Raw genomic sequence first — 16797 nt, 5'->3', positions numbered from 1 at the left:
TGGAGGAGTTTTGCTGCTCCTCACTGGCATAGCATTGTGTGAGAGAGCCCAGGCTGGAGAGTTAAGGGAGCACAGAGGTCCCACAGATCCAGGTTGTACCCCAGGGTGCCATCACACCCCTACTTCTCCCTTATGTATTCTTTATTCATTCTGTCTTTGAATAGGAATGTGACATGTTTCTTTCCTGCTGTTGGAAGTGACAAAATCATAAGTGTCACATAGAATTTGGCAAGATTAAATAAGTCATGAAGTTCATAGACTCGGTGCATGTTTCTCATGTGCTTCCCATCAGACACAGCTATCTCCTGCTGCCTGGAGGCTGGAGGTGTCCTTTCTATAGCAGCCTTTTTAAAAAAAATCATTTTTGCCTTGATTTGAAAAAGTTCACAGCGTCAAAGCTCTCAAAAGCCACTGTTCTCTAGGGATGCAAAGAACAGCAAAGCCTTGAGTAAAACATGTCCCCTGGAACATTAATTATATAATTTATCCAGCACCCTGGGAACGCAAAGTACAAGACACCTGCACAATGACACAGCTCAAAGTCACACAAAGTTCTGCTTCCTAGTGCAACTCATGGCCTTGAAAAACACAAGATTAGATTTTAAAAAAACAACAAAAAATGGAATGAAATTGACAGACGTAAAAAGAAGCAGTAAATGTGCCTGCAGCTGATGTTTACACAGGCGCACCAAGAATTAGGCTCCCACCTTACCTTCAAACTGGGTGCAAATCTGAATGGGCCTCAGTGCCTTAACGGGTGGTGGGTTTTTTTTTTTTTACACTGTAGCATTTGATTTTTCAATCGAAAGGAAGAGGGAGAAGCAGTGGGGAGGAGACATGGATTTTAGACGGACACCCTGTCTCTTTTCAAACATGCAGAGGGCAGGGCAACTCAGCTAGAAGGACCCACCAACATCCGGAACTAGGGTGTGGCAGGTACTAGGCATGCATTGTAGCTGTTTCTGAAGCTATGTGGGAAGCTTGGGCCAGCAGTCGTTCAGGTTCCACACATGTTCACCATCTGTGAGATGAGCCAACCAGGGCTCAGCATTGGGGAAGGGTCGCCTGGCTCTTGTGAAATAAGAACCAGCTCCAAACTGAATGGGAAGCTCTTGTAAGATTCATGCCAGTTCAGCTCAAATAATTCTCCCCCTTTCTTGCTTGCTTCCTCACTGGTCCTTGGTGCAAGATTTGAAATGAAGAAGCCTCCAAGGCTAGGCAGAAAGAACAGCCATTGTTAGAGATTTCAGGCTGGCTAGGAGTATGGTAGCTTAAAGAGAGTGGGGATGGGAAGTGGGTAGGCTTCATAGTCCAGGGGCATGGGTGGGAAGAAAAGAATCAGAGGGCTAGAAGGGGGGGCGGAATACTGGATGAGTGCAGTAGTTGGAAAGAGGGGTAGAGGGGGAGCCAGGAGGAAGAAGATCCACCAAAGGTAATGCTGACACATAAGTCAGCACGGAAGAGTTCAGAGTTATGGGCTCCCAGTGAAGAGAAGGTCTTGAGCAGACAAGAATGGCTTAGAGTGTTAAAAGCAGTAGTGAAGAATGAATAGGGAGTGGAGACCCTTAGAGCAGGCAAAGAAAGGAAAGTGCAGTGAGTTTTGTGCGGGCAGGTTCCGGGCACATGCCCAATTGGAGGGAATAAGAGGACAGTAGGTGCGTGTTCCAGGATGTTAGAGATGAAGGGAAGCAGGAAGTTAAAGTGAAATCGGGAGAGAAAGGAGGGTCTAAGTGAGGTTTTCTTAAGGGCAGGGAAATGGAGCAGAATTGGAGCAGCCAGTTAGAAGAGTGAGACAAGTTGCCAGGAACTGCAGGCATGGGAGCAGTTAAAGGAGATGTGGATCGCTTAGCACAGGGTTGAGCAGAACTGCAGGAAGAGAGTGTGGTACCCTAAAGGCTTGGGCGCTTTCCAAACAACTACTGGAGATACATTAGAGAAAAGCCAGCCCACCTATGACTAGTCACAGCATGAATTTAAATTTATGCTAGATTAAAGACAACTACTACATATAATCTTACTTTTCATGAAGATCCAAAATAATGCCAACAGCAAGCAATGCACCGATGTTCTGTGTCAATGTATTATCCACTAGTGCTGGGAGATACAGATTGTGGCATACAGCTGGGTGGGTACTGCAGGATGATTACCACACTCAATTATTTAGGCCATACAGGATGCCAAATGCAAGATCATTCATACCTCTGCCAAACTCTTGTCATGTAGTTCAAACTAATGACACGTGGACTACATCTTTTGAGCCCTCTTGCTTAAAAGAACAGGCATTACTTCACCAGCTACGTGCAGGCCTTCTCGATCAATCTGGCAGCTTCTTGAGTTTATTTACACACACCTACTTTTGTCAGCCCCAAATGCATTTGCAAGTTTGATGGATTCAACCTGCAGTAAACGCCTACTCTTGAAATTAATAACTTGCTGCCAGTCATGGCAAAAGACCACAAGTACTGCATGCAAGACTTGTTTTGAAAAACTGACCCCTGGTGAACTTTTCTTTTAAACGGAGAACAATTCTGACAGACAGGAAAATGAGCAGCCAAGTGACCCTTGAGCAGATAATGCAAATTGCAATGGAGACATGATACATTTTTGCATAAAAATAAATCAGAGGAGTTTATGCTTTGGATGATTTCATAGCATGGGAACTCTTGGGCTAACTTGTTGAAGGTGAAGAGAAGCTTTAATGACTGTATTAGCTTTTCTGTGGCATCCACTGGACACTATCTTACTGAAATAGTGATCGCCAGGCAGTATTCTTGTACAGTGTTGTTTTTATTTTGGTTTGGCAGTCTTTCACTAAATACAGACTGTCCCTGGTGACTCTTTGCTTTATTCCTTGTTCCCCCAACAACGCGGTACTACACTGAGAGGCTGCTGCAGATCAAGTAGATTGGAAATAAGGTGATGTAGGACACAGACCGACTGCACCACTTGTGAAAACCTGTGGCACGTTGGCCCTGGCACTGCTTCTTAAAGAGCGCGTGCCACTTCATTGCTCCAGTTACAAACGTATGAAAATATTATTGTGGCCCAAACCTGCCACATGCCAATCACGCTACACTCCCACTGAACAGGAGCCGCAGTTACAGGAGCTCAGCACCTCACAGGAAAGAGCCCACATGAGCAGCCATTTGCAGAGACAACAGACACAAACGGTCTTCTGTCTGTACTTTTAGGGATTATCAACGTTAACCCCTCGAAAAGGTGGATATGCAGAGTGCATCCTCTTTGGGCTGGCAGTTAGGAGGATGTGAGCATTCTCAGGGTTAATTCTGTATGATCTGACAGGAACTTCTCATATGGTTCACAGTTAAAAGCAACACATATTTGGGAGTACGATTAGAAACATAGACCCTAGTTCCAAACCTAATTGTGACAGGACAGGGAATTCCATGCCTGCTTTTCTCTTGGGAGCTAGCCTTTAGCCTAACCTTACAATGGATTTGGTAATCTCATACCCAGCCCTCATTTCTCCACATAAGTTCCCCTTTTCCCTCTTGGCCATTGTACCAATGGGAGCGTGACTGGCCGGCTGCACTGCAGAGGTACCCAAGACCGTGCTATTATTTCTCTCTCCTCCTGAAGAGCGCTAAACTCACTCATTTTTCAAAATGGCCAAACCAAACCCACCCGGCTCACAACCACCAATCAACTGTGGTGCTGGGAATCCTCTGCCATTTGGTTGGACAGCTGTGCGGATGGCAGAATTTGCTTGTGTTGCAATTAGCACACACTGCACTCCCGTTAACAGTCTCAGCAGAGAAGCCAAGGATTGAGCAGACATGGAAACTTCCCCTGATACACTAGGCTGGACCCATGATGTGATTATGCTTTGGACAAGAGTCCAAAGGGATGTCAAGTTGACACCGTACTCAACCCTACCATTACCTTGGAAAATGCTGGCTACTTATATGGCCTCACTGTATCCTTTACTGCCAAATACCATCAGCAGCTTCCCATGGGATTTTATGTTTCTTTGAATGATACTCACTAAACCCGACTAACCCTTGCCGTTACAAAGAAAGCTCCGACTGAAGACCTGCCTTGGAGCTGCCTCCAAATGGTTCATCTTACAGTGGCAACTAACAAAACTCATTCAACTCCTCTGCTTTATTTAAGGGCTAAATCCTACCTGGAGGGAGGCAGGGGAGTCCAAAAAGAGCCACTACTATGCATCAGAGGGAGGGGTTTGCCCCGAAAAATGTAATTTCGGCAACATAAACTTGAAATCAGCTTGATGCTAGAAATCCATTCAGACACATTCTGATGCTCTGTTCGCTTATATGGGGTTTCTGGGATCCAGAGAGACGTGCCGGCTGTTGCTTATGCCTTCTTAACACATAAATATATATCACTGAGATACATCAGGGTCCTTTAGATATGGCATGTACGTCATTAAAAAAACCAAACCTACTTATTTCTTTTGATTTTTCACCAAGGGCCAGGACCAGCCTGTAGAAATCCATTCTGGGATGTTACAATAGCCATCAGAAGAGAGTTATAGCTGCTAATCAAGTGACCCCGACCCTCGCCTCCCCACGGCAGGGAACTCGAAATACTGGTGTAGTACCAGCAAAGTGCTTACAGCCCTTTCGCTCTGCAATACTTGAAAATTTCCTTTCTCAAAGCCACATTCACATGCACTTAGAAGGGGTTCCTGCTGCTGCCCCATGCTTTGAATGGAGGGTTCTCTACTGCCCCCAAGTGTGGGCTGAGCTGAACAAGCCCAAAGCGATGAAGGTGCTAATTGGCACGTCTTATTATACTCTGTATTACCATAGCACCTGGCAGCCCTAGTCACGGAGCAGAACCCCACGGTGCTAGGTGCTGTACAAAGGGGTAACATTTAGATGCTGCCGACCTTTCCTTTTTCAGTACGTGTGTGTTATTGTTTTCCATTAATAAAACCACAGTTTCTCCTGTAATTTCCCCTACACCAAAACTGACAATATCGTTGGGTTCCTCTCACCTATGTGCTGTCCGTACATGTGATAGTAGAAACTAAAACAATACGCGGTGTTGGTGACTCCATAAGGGTTTTTAGGGGCTACACTGAAAAAGGGACTAAGAAGTCTGGCCTTTTCTCCTTCCAGCCTCGGGCGTGACGTTTCAATGTACATGTAGAAACCTAGAAGAAGGCCAGAATGGAAATTGTTAAGTTCAGTCTTTAAACAAACACACACACACACACACACACACACACACACTCTCTCAGTGTAAGGCTACTCAGCACCAGAGCTGTTAAGCACCTTGAACAATTTTTTACATTCATCTGACACCGCTGGGCCTTGTTTGCCGCACTTGACCTGCATAAATCCCATGGGCTTCCACAGACAAATGCTTCAATGAGATTTTTTTTTCTATTCATGGTAAAAATCTGTGCTTGTCATTCAGTACTCACAAGCAACGGTAAAGCAATAAGCCAATGTGCAGACACAACAAAGGGGGAAATTCTTTGTTTAGGTTCCAGATCTCAGTCTCAAGGTGGCGAAGTGTTTATATGAATAGTGAAAGAAGAATTATTTTTAAAATAATGAACAATTTCTTCATGGCATCGTTTCAAGGAGCCTTTTCGATAGCCCTACCAATCATAGAATCATAGACTATCAGGGTTAGAAGGGACCTCAGGAGGTCATCAGTCCAACCCCCTGCTCAAAGCAGGACCAATCCCCGACTAAATCATCCCAGCCAGGGCTTTGTCAAGCCTGATCTTAAAAACCTCAAAGAAAGGAGATTCCACCCCCTCCCTAGGTAACGCATTCCAGTGTTTCACCACCCTCTTGGTGAAAAAGTTTTTCCTAATATCCAACCTAAACCTCCCCCACTGCAACTTGAGACCATTACTCCTCGTTCTGTCATCAGCTACCACTGAGAAAAGTCTAGTTCCATCCTCTTTGGAACCCCGTCAGGTAGTTGAAAGCAGCTATCAAATCCCCCCTCATTCTTCTCTTCTGCAGACTAAACAATCCCAGTTCCCTCAGCCTCTCCTCATAAGTCATGTGTTCCAGTCCCCTAATCATTTTTGTTGCCCTCCGCTGGACTCTTTCCAATTTTTCCACATCATTCTTGTAGCGTGGGGCCCAAAACTGGACACAGTACTCCAGATGAGGCCTCACCAATGTCGAATAGAGGGGAACGATCGCGTCCCTCGATCTGCTGGCAATGCCCTTACTTATACTGCCCAAAATGCCGTTAGCCTTCTTGGCAACAAGGGCACACTGTTGACTCATATCCAGCGTCTCGTCCACTGTAACCCCTAGGTCCTTTTCTGCAGAACTGCTGCCTAGCCATTCGGTCCCTAGTCTGTAGCAGTGAATGGGATTCTTCCGTCCTAAGTGCAGGACACTGCACTTGTCTTTGTTGAACATCATCAGATTTCCTTTGGCCCAATCCTCTAATTTGTCTGGGTCCCTCTGTATCCTATCCCTACCCTCCAGCGTATCTACCTCTCCTCCCAGTTTAGTGTCATCTGCAAACTTGCTGAGGGTGCAATCCACGCCATCCTCCAAATCATTAATGAAGATATTCAACAAAACCGGCCCCAGGACCGACCCTTGGGGCACTCTGCTTGACACCGGCTGCCAACTAGACATGGAGCCATTGATCACTACCCGTTGAGCCCGACAATCTAGCCAGCTTTCTATCCACCTTATAGTCCATCCATCCAGCCCACACTTCTTTAACTTGCTGGCAAGAATACTGTGGGATACACGGTTCAAAAGCCCATTCTCAGTGAAAAAACACATTATTCAATGATCCTGATTCTAGTTTATGTCAGCATTATAGATACTAGTTTTTTAATGTGACTTGCTCAATAACTGTAACCAAGCACAGGCAACGCAAGCATTACTGTGTTTGGTAGTGCAGGTGGGATGTGGAGTATAAAGTAGTGTGAGCGATCACAATCCTGTACTGTAAGTCTGAAAGTCAACATTCAAATGCATACAGAAAGCAGAATCCAGTACTTTAGTTAACAGGGATGGCAGATTTCAAATCACGCCCTTTAGCAGGATACAAAATGAAGACAGGGCAATGAAACTTTTAGCTCTCACAATCTGCTAGTAAGAATTTAAATGACTAAAAGCTACAGAACTTTGTAGGAAGTTTGAAATATACATCACTACAGGACCTATTGTCTGAAACTGATCATCTTTAAAACGTCCATTAGAAATGGTAACAAACAGGACTGGTGAGGAGCCACAAAGCTTGGTTTTAGACACAGATCTGACCTCTGTATGTAAATGTTCAGATGCAAGATTTTGCTTTGGGATCATCTTTATTAAATGTTATGGAGTCCCTACAGAATTATCATAGGTCAGTATTTTCATCCTAAATACTGCTGGTTGTCATTAAGAAAAGACAAGGCCTTGGGACTCAACATGTTGGGTAGATCCTCGGTGGAGCTATGTTGATTTGCATTTGCTGAGGGTCTGTTACTGCAGAAATCTAAGCTACGTTTTACCTTCTTTGGAGCCACTTCGGTCTGCGTTGGGTCCAGTGTTTGGGGTATATTTTGTGTCCCTGGTGGCAGTGCTTTGTTTCGTCCAGTCAAAATTATCCGTATCATCTTGAGTGAACAGACATATGTTGCCATCTTCAAATCCACAGTGAAACTCTCCTACAGCCAACACAGTAAATGAACACGACTTCAGTCATTGCAACCATTGTATGCGTAACTGTCAAAAGTCTTGAAGTGCAACAACCTTTTTAAAGGACAATGGCCATTATTAATATTGGACATTGTGAATATTTTTGAAATCCGGGTAGAATGTCAAGGATGTGTCTTCCTTTACGATAGTTATTTTTTTATTGTAATTGCTAAAATATACACCTGACTATCACTCCAGGTGTACGTGTAAACTGAAAACATGTACAGATCTTATCAAATAGATCCCCTTCCACCATTCAGCATTATCCTTCAGCCCTTCTTAGGCCACCCACCCTTTGGAAAAGCCTAGGAGAACAGACAAGCTTTGCAGAATGCCCTTAAGGCCGAGAGAGTTGGACTCCAGTTTAAGGAGTAAGCAAGGCTTACAATCAAAGGTTTCTAGCTGAGTAATTGCCAGCGGTCTCCTCCTGTTTATACCGTTGGACTGTCAACTCATGCAACTCAGTATACTGCAGCTGAGTGTATCGTTATTACATGAGCACAAAGTTGCACTCTTGGGTAGCCAGGAACCCAAACCATCCGAGGTTTTGAGGCCTGGATTCTCATCTCCTTCCCTGCAGTGTAAGGCCCCCAAGGCACCTGCTGGACTTTATGTACACGAGCAGTCCCAGTGCGTGCACTGCTCCAGCAAGGTCAGTGGATGTATTTCTTCACTGGCAGGAGAGAACAGTTGTCTGTATACTGTCTGTTTGTTACTACCTCCTTCATAGGTGTGCATTTTGTACTCACCATTGTGCAATAGTGCTCCAATGGCCTCCAGGAAACTAGAGCTGGGCACGTAATAGATTTTTTGGTTCACTGGCATGTCCAAAATTTAAAAAAAAAAAAAATTTGGGTCAAACCAAAAATGATTTTTTAAAAAAAAATTAGGTGACTTGTTAAGCCAAAAAATAAATAAATAAATTGAGTTGAGCCAATCCTACAAGTTTCATTTCAACGCAACTCCAAAAATTCCATGCCAATTTCAGGCATTTTGACCAAAGCCAATGAAGACTTCATTCACAAAATGGTGGGGTGGGGTAGGAAGGAGACCTACCTGATAATCTTTAGCTCAGTGATAACCTTTAGCCTCCTGGCATATGGGAGAGCCACATTCTATGCTCCCTACACCTCATATGAAAAAGGGATTTGAACATGGATCTTCCCAATTGCAACAGCGTGCACTAACCATTGAGCTAGGGGTCTCTATCAATTTCTCATGTTGAATCTGTTCCATTTCTTATAAATAATTAGATAACCATTGAAGCAGGGACTTGAACTTGGATCTAACCACATTCTAGAAGAATGCTCTAACTACCAGTTATAGAGTCATTCTCACATGCGCTCGCTTGTACAAAGACTATTTTGCCAAGCTCTACACAGGACTACTCAGGGGTGTTAAGTCAAGCAGGTGTCTAAGTGTTTGCAGGTTTAGGAGGTTAAATATGTAATATATCCACTCAGGTCAGTGATGTTGTATTATGTTAGTGAGATCAGCACACAGGCCCTTGGAGTTGGAGCTAGGGTTGGGTAAGGATCCCAAAGAATGGCGGCTAACCTGAAGCTGATCTGAAATCATCTAATACCCAAATCTGAAAAATTAAGCTTGGCATTTCACCCCAAGCCCTATGGCAATTTTGAGAGATTTTTCTGGTTCTTCCTCATCCCATTTCTGGTTAGGCTAGGAGGACTGTAAGAAAAGTGTCTCCTTCGTAGTGCTGAGCATGAAACATTCCTCTACAAAACCAGGTTATCCCAGACACACGTCTACTCCCTCAGAACAATGATCAGATTTACCTCTTTTCTCAGATAAATCCACTGCCTTGAGTAGAGTCATCATCATTTGACTGTAAGAATCAAGTTAACTAAAGCACCATCCCTCAGTTGGCCTGAAAGGATTGTTCACCATCAGTATGACTGACAGTCAACTGTACATTTGTTTAATTATGAAACCCTCCCCCCACACACATCATTTTGGAGTCTAATTTAAGGGAAAACTTGTAATATACAAAATCATTAAATACATGAGCACTGTCACAACCACAACGGAGAAGAAATCTGAAAAACAGTTACACACTCTGTGGAATCCAATAACCCGAATAATGATGTATGTGAACTGAGGCAGATTAGCATCTGCTGCTTTATTTCTTAGCTCACAAAAGAGTACACAGTGACACTGACAAAGCTCATGAAAGAAGTGCGGTGCAGATGAAGGTCTATGAACAAAATAGAAGCGGAGCGTGTCACCTTTAGAAATGTATTTTGCACCAATCCAATATTAAAACAGCCTGTTCCATATAATATCCTGATGTGTACACTGGGCTCCCCTCCACTTAGACAAACCCTTACTATAGCTCTCAAGATGCTGAGCTGCCTTAGGAATACGACAGATGGATGGAAACTGCAGCCTCTGATCCTTGTCTACATTGTGATCAAAGGAGAGGGTGTTGCTAGCAGTGCCTTGGAGGACTGGGGTGGGACTGGTAACACTTCCACTAGGATCCCCCCTACAAAACCTGCAGGACAAGCTAATGCTATAGAACAAGTTAATTCAGATCAAATTGGCATTAATTTGCATTGGCTCCTCCTACAAATCCCCCCTTGAGGTGATTCAAGGGGCAGTTGTGGTTAAAGGGGTGTCCTGACAACAGGACTCATGCTGATGAGAGAGCTAAAAGTGGCCCCTTTCACCTGCCCAAACATCCAAGCAGATCTCAGACAAGCCACGGGTTTTGTGGCCCAAACCCACTGCCACTTGTGGGGTCTGCTGTGTGGGCCATCTCCCCTCTCTACTGACCCAAAGTGTCCCATTAATAGCGAGCTCTGCAGATGGAAACTCAGAGTTGTCAGTACCCTACACGCGCTGTTCCTGCACAGAGTGATACAATTCAAAGATGAAATATTGCTTACATGACAGCTAACCAGAGTGGAAAATGAGTAAAATCTGATCCAGCTCCTACGACAAGCTGAGTTAAACCTAAAGTCAGCCTCACCATCCGTCTTGCCATTTCTAACTGTGCTGCAGTAGTTTAAAGGCTACATTTGCACTTTGAAGCATGCTGCAGAAGGTTCATTTAGAAATTCCACATCAGCAGATTAAAAGCCTTTTTCCTTTGAGTGAGCAAAAACAAATTTCAGCCCCGATGAAAAAGTAGGCACAAGTTTGCCATTTATTTAACACAGGGTCAGCTGCAAATGGGACTCAGGCATTTGGAATAAATTGGAAAGGGCTGGTGCCAAGTATCTTTGACTCTATATACATATAAACAAATAGACAAAAATATAAACATGGAAATAACTTGAGAGGTTAGATCTGCACATTTCCTGTCTGTGAATTCAAGAGGTTTTGAACAGATCGTCACCGCCCTTTTTTCATCCAATAAAGAGGTATATCGTGAGTGCTGGCAGTCTGTGCATCCCCACGCAGTCCTGTCTGGCTGAGATGCCCCAGCTCATGACAGGCTGGATAGGTCTTTAAGTCCATTCAAATTTTGTCCTATCTTCTAAGAGCATCAATAAAAGAGCCATTCAGCACTGTAGCCTGGTGTTAATTTCGGTTGCAAAGTGCACAAAGAACAGGTTCTTTTACTCAGGTGGCTATTTGGTGCTAATTAAGAAGATGAGATTGGCGAAACACACACAGAAATTTTATGAGCTTTGAGTTAACACAGACTATAATTGAAATAATATAAAAACCAAATACATAAGTATAAGAATCAAAGAATTGCAGTAAAGTAGTTTCCCGCATTGTTCATACTTACAGTCTTACACTATGCATACCTACAACCTTTCGGAGACCGTTAGAAACAAAGATGGAAGAAACAGTCAGTGGCGCACACCACAAGAGGAGATGATGGTTTTCGATGTCACCTCCACTGTCATTCTGGATCTCCCCGCTAGGGCTTGGTTTGACAAACTTTTATACACCTTTCTCCATTCCACCCACATACATCTGGGGCCATATCTGATCAAGTCTCAGCCCTTATTCATCGCGAGTATTCCAGGAGACCAGCGTTAGGGTTCCACCTGTCTACACGTGTTATTTCAATTGACCATAGTCATATTTCCAACAGTTAAGCCAGTCACTCGCATCCGTCCCTTTCCCAATAGTTTTGGTATATGTGGTTAGCTCTAATTGCTAAAAGCCCCTGAGATGCTACCATCTGTTTGTGGTTTACCTGTTTACCACAAAATGCATTGCTAAACTGCAACAAGATACACATTATTAAATTTTACAACCTCCAGCCCCCTGATGCCCCAGGACCTCGCTGGGCTGGGCCCCACAGGTGGAAACGCTGGGATCAAGCTCACCTCAGGCTCCTGCATCTCTGCTTACCACACCCCATGCTGCCTTTGGTGTAGGGAAGGTGCAGCTGCCATATATCATTTAGTAACCTTCGTTCAAGCAATAATACCGCCTAACAAATGTATGCCTAACACACCTCAGTAGGCCTCAGCATATTCCAAGCCTCCCTTAACATAAATATTCATACTTAAAGCCCTCCTATTTACATCTCAGCCATATTGGCTTCACTCACAATTATTAAAAGCACTTTTGCAATATGTATATATTAATCTAGCCTTATAATTCAGGATCAGGTCATGGGCCTCTGGTCAACAGCACCAATAGGGTGGTAGATTTTATTTTACAAGCACATGGCAATTTAGGAACTGGATTGAGGCCACTAATTAGTTTCACGGCTAATCAGGGCCAAATGTGAAAATGCATCCTCAAGACAAAATGCTCTGCATGCTATCATTAATCCCTCATGTCATCCATTCCCCCATAAGACCCACATTTAAATATGAATATTTATATTCCAAACCCTTTCCTTATTCAAACCTAACTTCTGTTTACATTAATGGGAGTTACATACACATATCATGACCACAGATCCTTAGCGGTCTTTAATAAACTCACAAAAGAAAGGGAATACAGATTTAAGGCTAAATCTCAGTCTTTAACCCATTGGAAAATGCTCATTTAGCTATTTCAGAAGTCTCATAATAAGGAATCATTTTATGTCATTTGCGTGCTGCAGAATTTATGCATGAAGCGAATGATTCTGGTCTCACACAGATCAGTTTTATCCAGGGTGACTCCACTGACTACTCTTGATTTACACAGAATCAGGCCCACCAAGTTAAAGTAAAGGGCAGAATTTCCTGGGTTTTAAATCAATTCTTAGTTGTCTATGAACACAGGGTTTTGGTGGTTTATTTACACAGAGAGACAGATAGACAGCATCTTTAAATTGACACTTGTGAGATAAATAAGACGAGATCTAGAAAACAAAGATAATGTGGTAATGGAATACAGAATCTTTTATCTCTAGTTTACTGGTTTGAATCCATCTAAAGGATGAAGGCCTGGCCCTACTGAAGCAAATGAAAATTTTGTCATTGACTTCAGTAGGGCGAGGCATTTTGCCCCAGATATTATTGACCTAAAGTTGTTACCGCTGATGGCTGTTCTGTAGCCATGTCTACACTACACTTGGCGCCGATGCGATCAATGCAGCAGCATCGATTTAGTGTGTCTGGTGAAGACAAGCTAAGTCGATGGGAGACCACTCTCTTGTCAACGTCTGTAATCCACCTCACCTAGAGTCAGAAGCTATGTCACCAGAGAGTGTCTCCCGTTGACACAGCGTAGTGCGGACAACGAAGTAAATCGAACTAAGGCACGTCAACTTAAGTTACATTACTTATGTAACTTAACTAGCGTAACTTAGATCGAATTACAGCATTAGTGTAGCCCAGGCCTCAGTAAAATGATTGGATGGGCTCACTCCAGTTCTTGACTGACATAATTCCCCATCTTCACTAGCACAGCTGGAAGCTGATCCTGACAGACAAAGGGCATGGGTATGGGTAGGGCAATGAAATACCCCCTCTCACTGCTCAAAGTGATCCTTCTTACTAATGCAGCTCCGATGTTTCCCACACTGAAACTGTTCTGTAGACAGAGGACTTAATGTCTAGGACTGTTAATCTGGGTCCTTTAACTGAACAATAAATTTGCCATGAAAGAAGAAAAGAAGGAAAGAAATTTTAAACTTTAAAATTGGAGACAGATGTAATTTAATGCACCTGGGAATGCTATTAAATATTTTCTTAATAAATTAAATATATATGTAGTCAACGAAGGCTGATTAAATGCTAATTCAATGGAAGTCTTTCCATTCTGCCCTAATTATTAACACACTAGACGGGATCATCAGCAAACAGATTTAAAGTGTTGAGTCATCTATAATAGAACCTCAGAGTTATGAACACCAGAGTTATTAACTGACCGGTCAACCACACACCTCACTTGGAACCGGAAGTATGCAATTAGGCAGCAGCAGAGACAAAAAAAAAATAAAAGAAGCAAATGCAGTACAAGTGTGCAGTAGAGTACAAGCAAATACCGTGTTAAATGTATACTACTAAAAAAAGACAGGGAAAGTTTTAAAAAAGATTTGACAAGGTAAGGAAACTGTTTCTGTGCTTGTTTCATTTAAATTAAGATGGTTAAAAGCATTTTTCTTCTGCACAGTAAAGTTTCAATGTTTTAAGTATTAAGTCAATGTTCAGTTGAAAACTTTTCAAAGAAGAACCATAACATTTTATTCAGATTTCAGAGTAACAGCCGTGTTAGTCTGTATTCGTAAAAAGAAAAGGAGTACTTGTGGCACCTTAGAGACTAACCAGTTTATTTGAGCATGAGCTTTCGTGAGCTACAGCTCACTTCATCGGATGCATAGCATATCGTGGAAACTGCAGAAGACATTATATACATGGTCTCTGTGTGTATATAATGTCTTCTGCAGTTTCCACGATATGCTATGCATCCGATGAAGTGAGCTGTAGCTCACGAAAGCTCATGCTCAAATAAACTGGTTAGTCTCTAAGGTGCCACAAGTACTCCTTTTCATTTTATTCAGAGTTAACAAACATTTCAGAATTACAAACAATCTCCGTTCCTGAGGTGTTTGCAACTCTGAGGTTCTACTGTATTCTGTATTCTAGGCTGTTCTCGGTGGTGGCGGATAACAGAAGAAGGAGCAATGGTCATGTTGCAGTGGGGGAGGTCTAGGCTGGATATTAGGAAACATTATTTCACTAGGAGGGTGGTGAAGCACTGGAATGGGTCACCTAGGGAGGTGGTGGAATCTCCATCCTTACAGGTTTTCAAGGCCTGGCTTGACAAAGCCCTGGCTGGGATGATTTACTTGGGGTTGTTCCTGCTTTGAGCAGGGGGATGGACTAGATGACCTCCTGAGGTCTCTTCCAACCCTAATCTTCTATGATTCTATGATTCTTGAACTGTAGAATCAGAGATACTGTTCACAGTAGCTGAGAACCAGTTTTGCTCCCATTGTAGTTGACTGATAGCAATAATACTGATGTGCCTGAAATACTTCCTTCTGTTTCCAGCTGTATTTCTGCACAGCTTACTAAACACGATGTCTGGGCAATAAAAGGTATGTTTCTCATTGCCCGTAGCAGTTTCCCTCTTACTCAGTCTGCCACAGGAACCCCTAAAGCTCAACACACAGCCAAAATGCTTATTGAGATTTATTTTTGTCAAGTATCACTAGTGGGATATTTCATCAAATATTACCACCATAAGGAAATGTCTATGGATTTCAGCTTAGTAACATCCTTTTATAACATTAGCTTGCTTCGCCTTTGGAGAAACAGCAAGAAAGCTTTGCTTTCAGCTATTTGAGCATCTCATTCAATAAATGATCATAGTTTTTCAAAATCACTGGTACAAATAACGAGATATTCACTAAAGAGACGCAGTGTCACAGCTAAATTTCCCAGACCTGAAGAAGAGCTCTGGGTTGCTCAAAAGCTTGTCTCTCTCACCAACAAAAATTGGTCCAATAAAAGATATCACCTCACCCACCTTGTCTCTCTAATATCATGGGACCGAAATGGCTACAACACCACTGTATACATAGATATTGGATTCAACAAGGGCAAGTCATGATGAGATAATTGGCTCTGAGGATATGGGAAAAGCAGTGGTTGTGATATACCTTGACTTTAGCAAAGCTTTTGATATGGTCTCCCACAGTATTCTTGCCAGTAAGTTAAAGAAGTATGGATTTGATGAATGGACTACAACATGGATAGAAAGCCGGGTATATCATCGGGCTCAATGGGTAGTGATCAATGGCTCAGTGTCTAGTTGGCAGTGGAATGGAGTGCCCCAGGGGTCGGTCCTGGGGCCAGTTTTGTTCAACATCTTCATTAATGATCTGGATGATGGGATGGATTGCACCCTCAGCAAGTCCGTGGATGACACTAAGCTGGGGGGAGAGGTAGATACCCTGGAAGGTAGGGCTAGGGTCCAGAGTGACCTAGACAAATTGGAGGATTGGGCCAAAAGAAATTTGATGAGGTTCAACAAGGACAAGTGCAGAGTCCTGCACTTAGGCTGAAAGAATCCCATGCTCTGCTACAGGCTGGGGACTGACTGACTAAGTGGCAGTTCTGCAGAAAAGGACCTGGGGATTACAGTGGATGAGAAGCTGGATAGGAGTCAGCAGTGTGCCCTTGTTGCCAAGAAGGCTAACGGCATATTGGGCTGCATTAGTAGGAGCACTGCCAGCAGATCGAGGGAAGTGATTATTCCCCTCTATTCGGCACTGGTGAGGCCACACCTGGAGTACTGCGTCCAGTTTTGGTCCCCCCAGTACAGAAAGGATGTGGACAAATTGGAGAGAGTCCAGCAGAGGCCAACTGAAATGATTAGGGGGCTGGGGCACATGACTTACGAGAAGAGGCTGAGGGAACTGGGGTTATTTAGTCTGCAGAAGAGAAGAATGGGGGTGGGGGGATTTGATAGCAGCCTTCAACTACCTGAAGGGGGGGTTCCTAAAAGGATGGAGCTCAGCTGTTCTCAGTGGTGGCAGATGACAGCACAAGGAGTAATGGTCTCAAGTTGCAGTGGTGGGGGGTCTAGGTTGGATATTAGAAAAAAACTATTTCATTAGGAGGATGGTGAAGCACTGGACTGGGTTACCTAGGGAGGTGGTGGAATCTCCATCTTTAGAGGTTTAAGTTCCAGCTTGACAAAGCCCTGGCTGGGATGATTTAGTTGGGGTTGGTCCTGCTTTGAGCAAGGGGTTGGACTA

The 16797-nt window shown here is 43.5% G+C and overlaps 1 protein-coding gene across 3 annotated transcripts in view; it reads right to left on the bottom strand.

The window, feature by feature from the left end:
• The window catches only part of MDGA2 (MAM domain containing glycosylphosphatidylinositol anchor 2), a 647298-nt gene that overhangs the window by 15575 nt on the left and 614926 nt on the right, over nt 1–16797 (bottom strand). For all 3 annotated transcript variants that reach the window (XM_037901392.2, XM_037901393.2, XM_043548875.1), the window contains 2 exons: nt 7478–7633; nt 4985–5143 (listed from right to left, as the gene is read on the bottom strand). In XM_037901392.2, coding sequence (XP_037757320.1) covers nt 4985–5143; nt 7478–7633 — 315 coding nt within the window. The remainder of the gene's footprint in view (nt 1–4984; nt 5144–7477; nt 7634–16797) is intronic.

Source organism: Chelonia mydas, chromosome 6, assembly GCF_015237465.2.
Source record: "Chelonia mydas isolate rCheMyd1 chromosome 6, rCheMyd1.pri.v2, whole genome shotgun sequence".
NCBI classification, from domain to species: domain Eukaryota; kingdom Metazoa; phylum Chordata; order Testudines; family Cheloniidae; genus Chelonia; species Chelonia mydas.
Note: the sequence above shows the minus strand (reverse complement) of the source record. Positions and strands in the feature narration are given on the sequence as shown.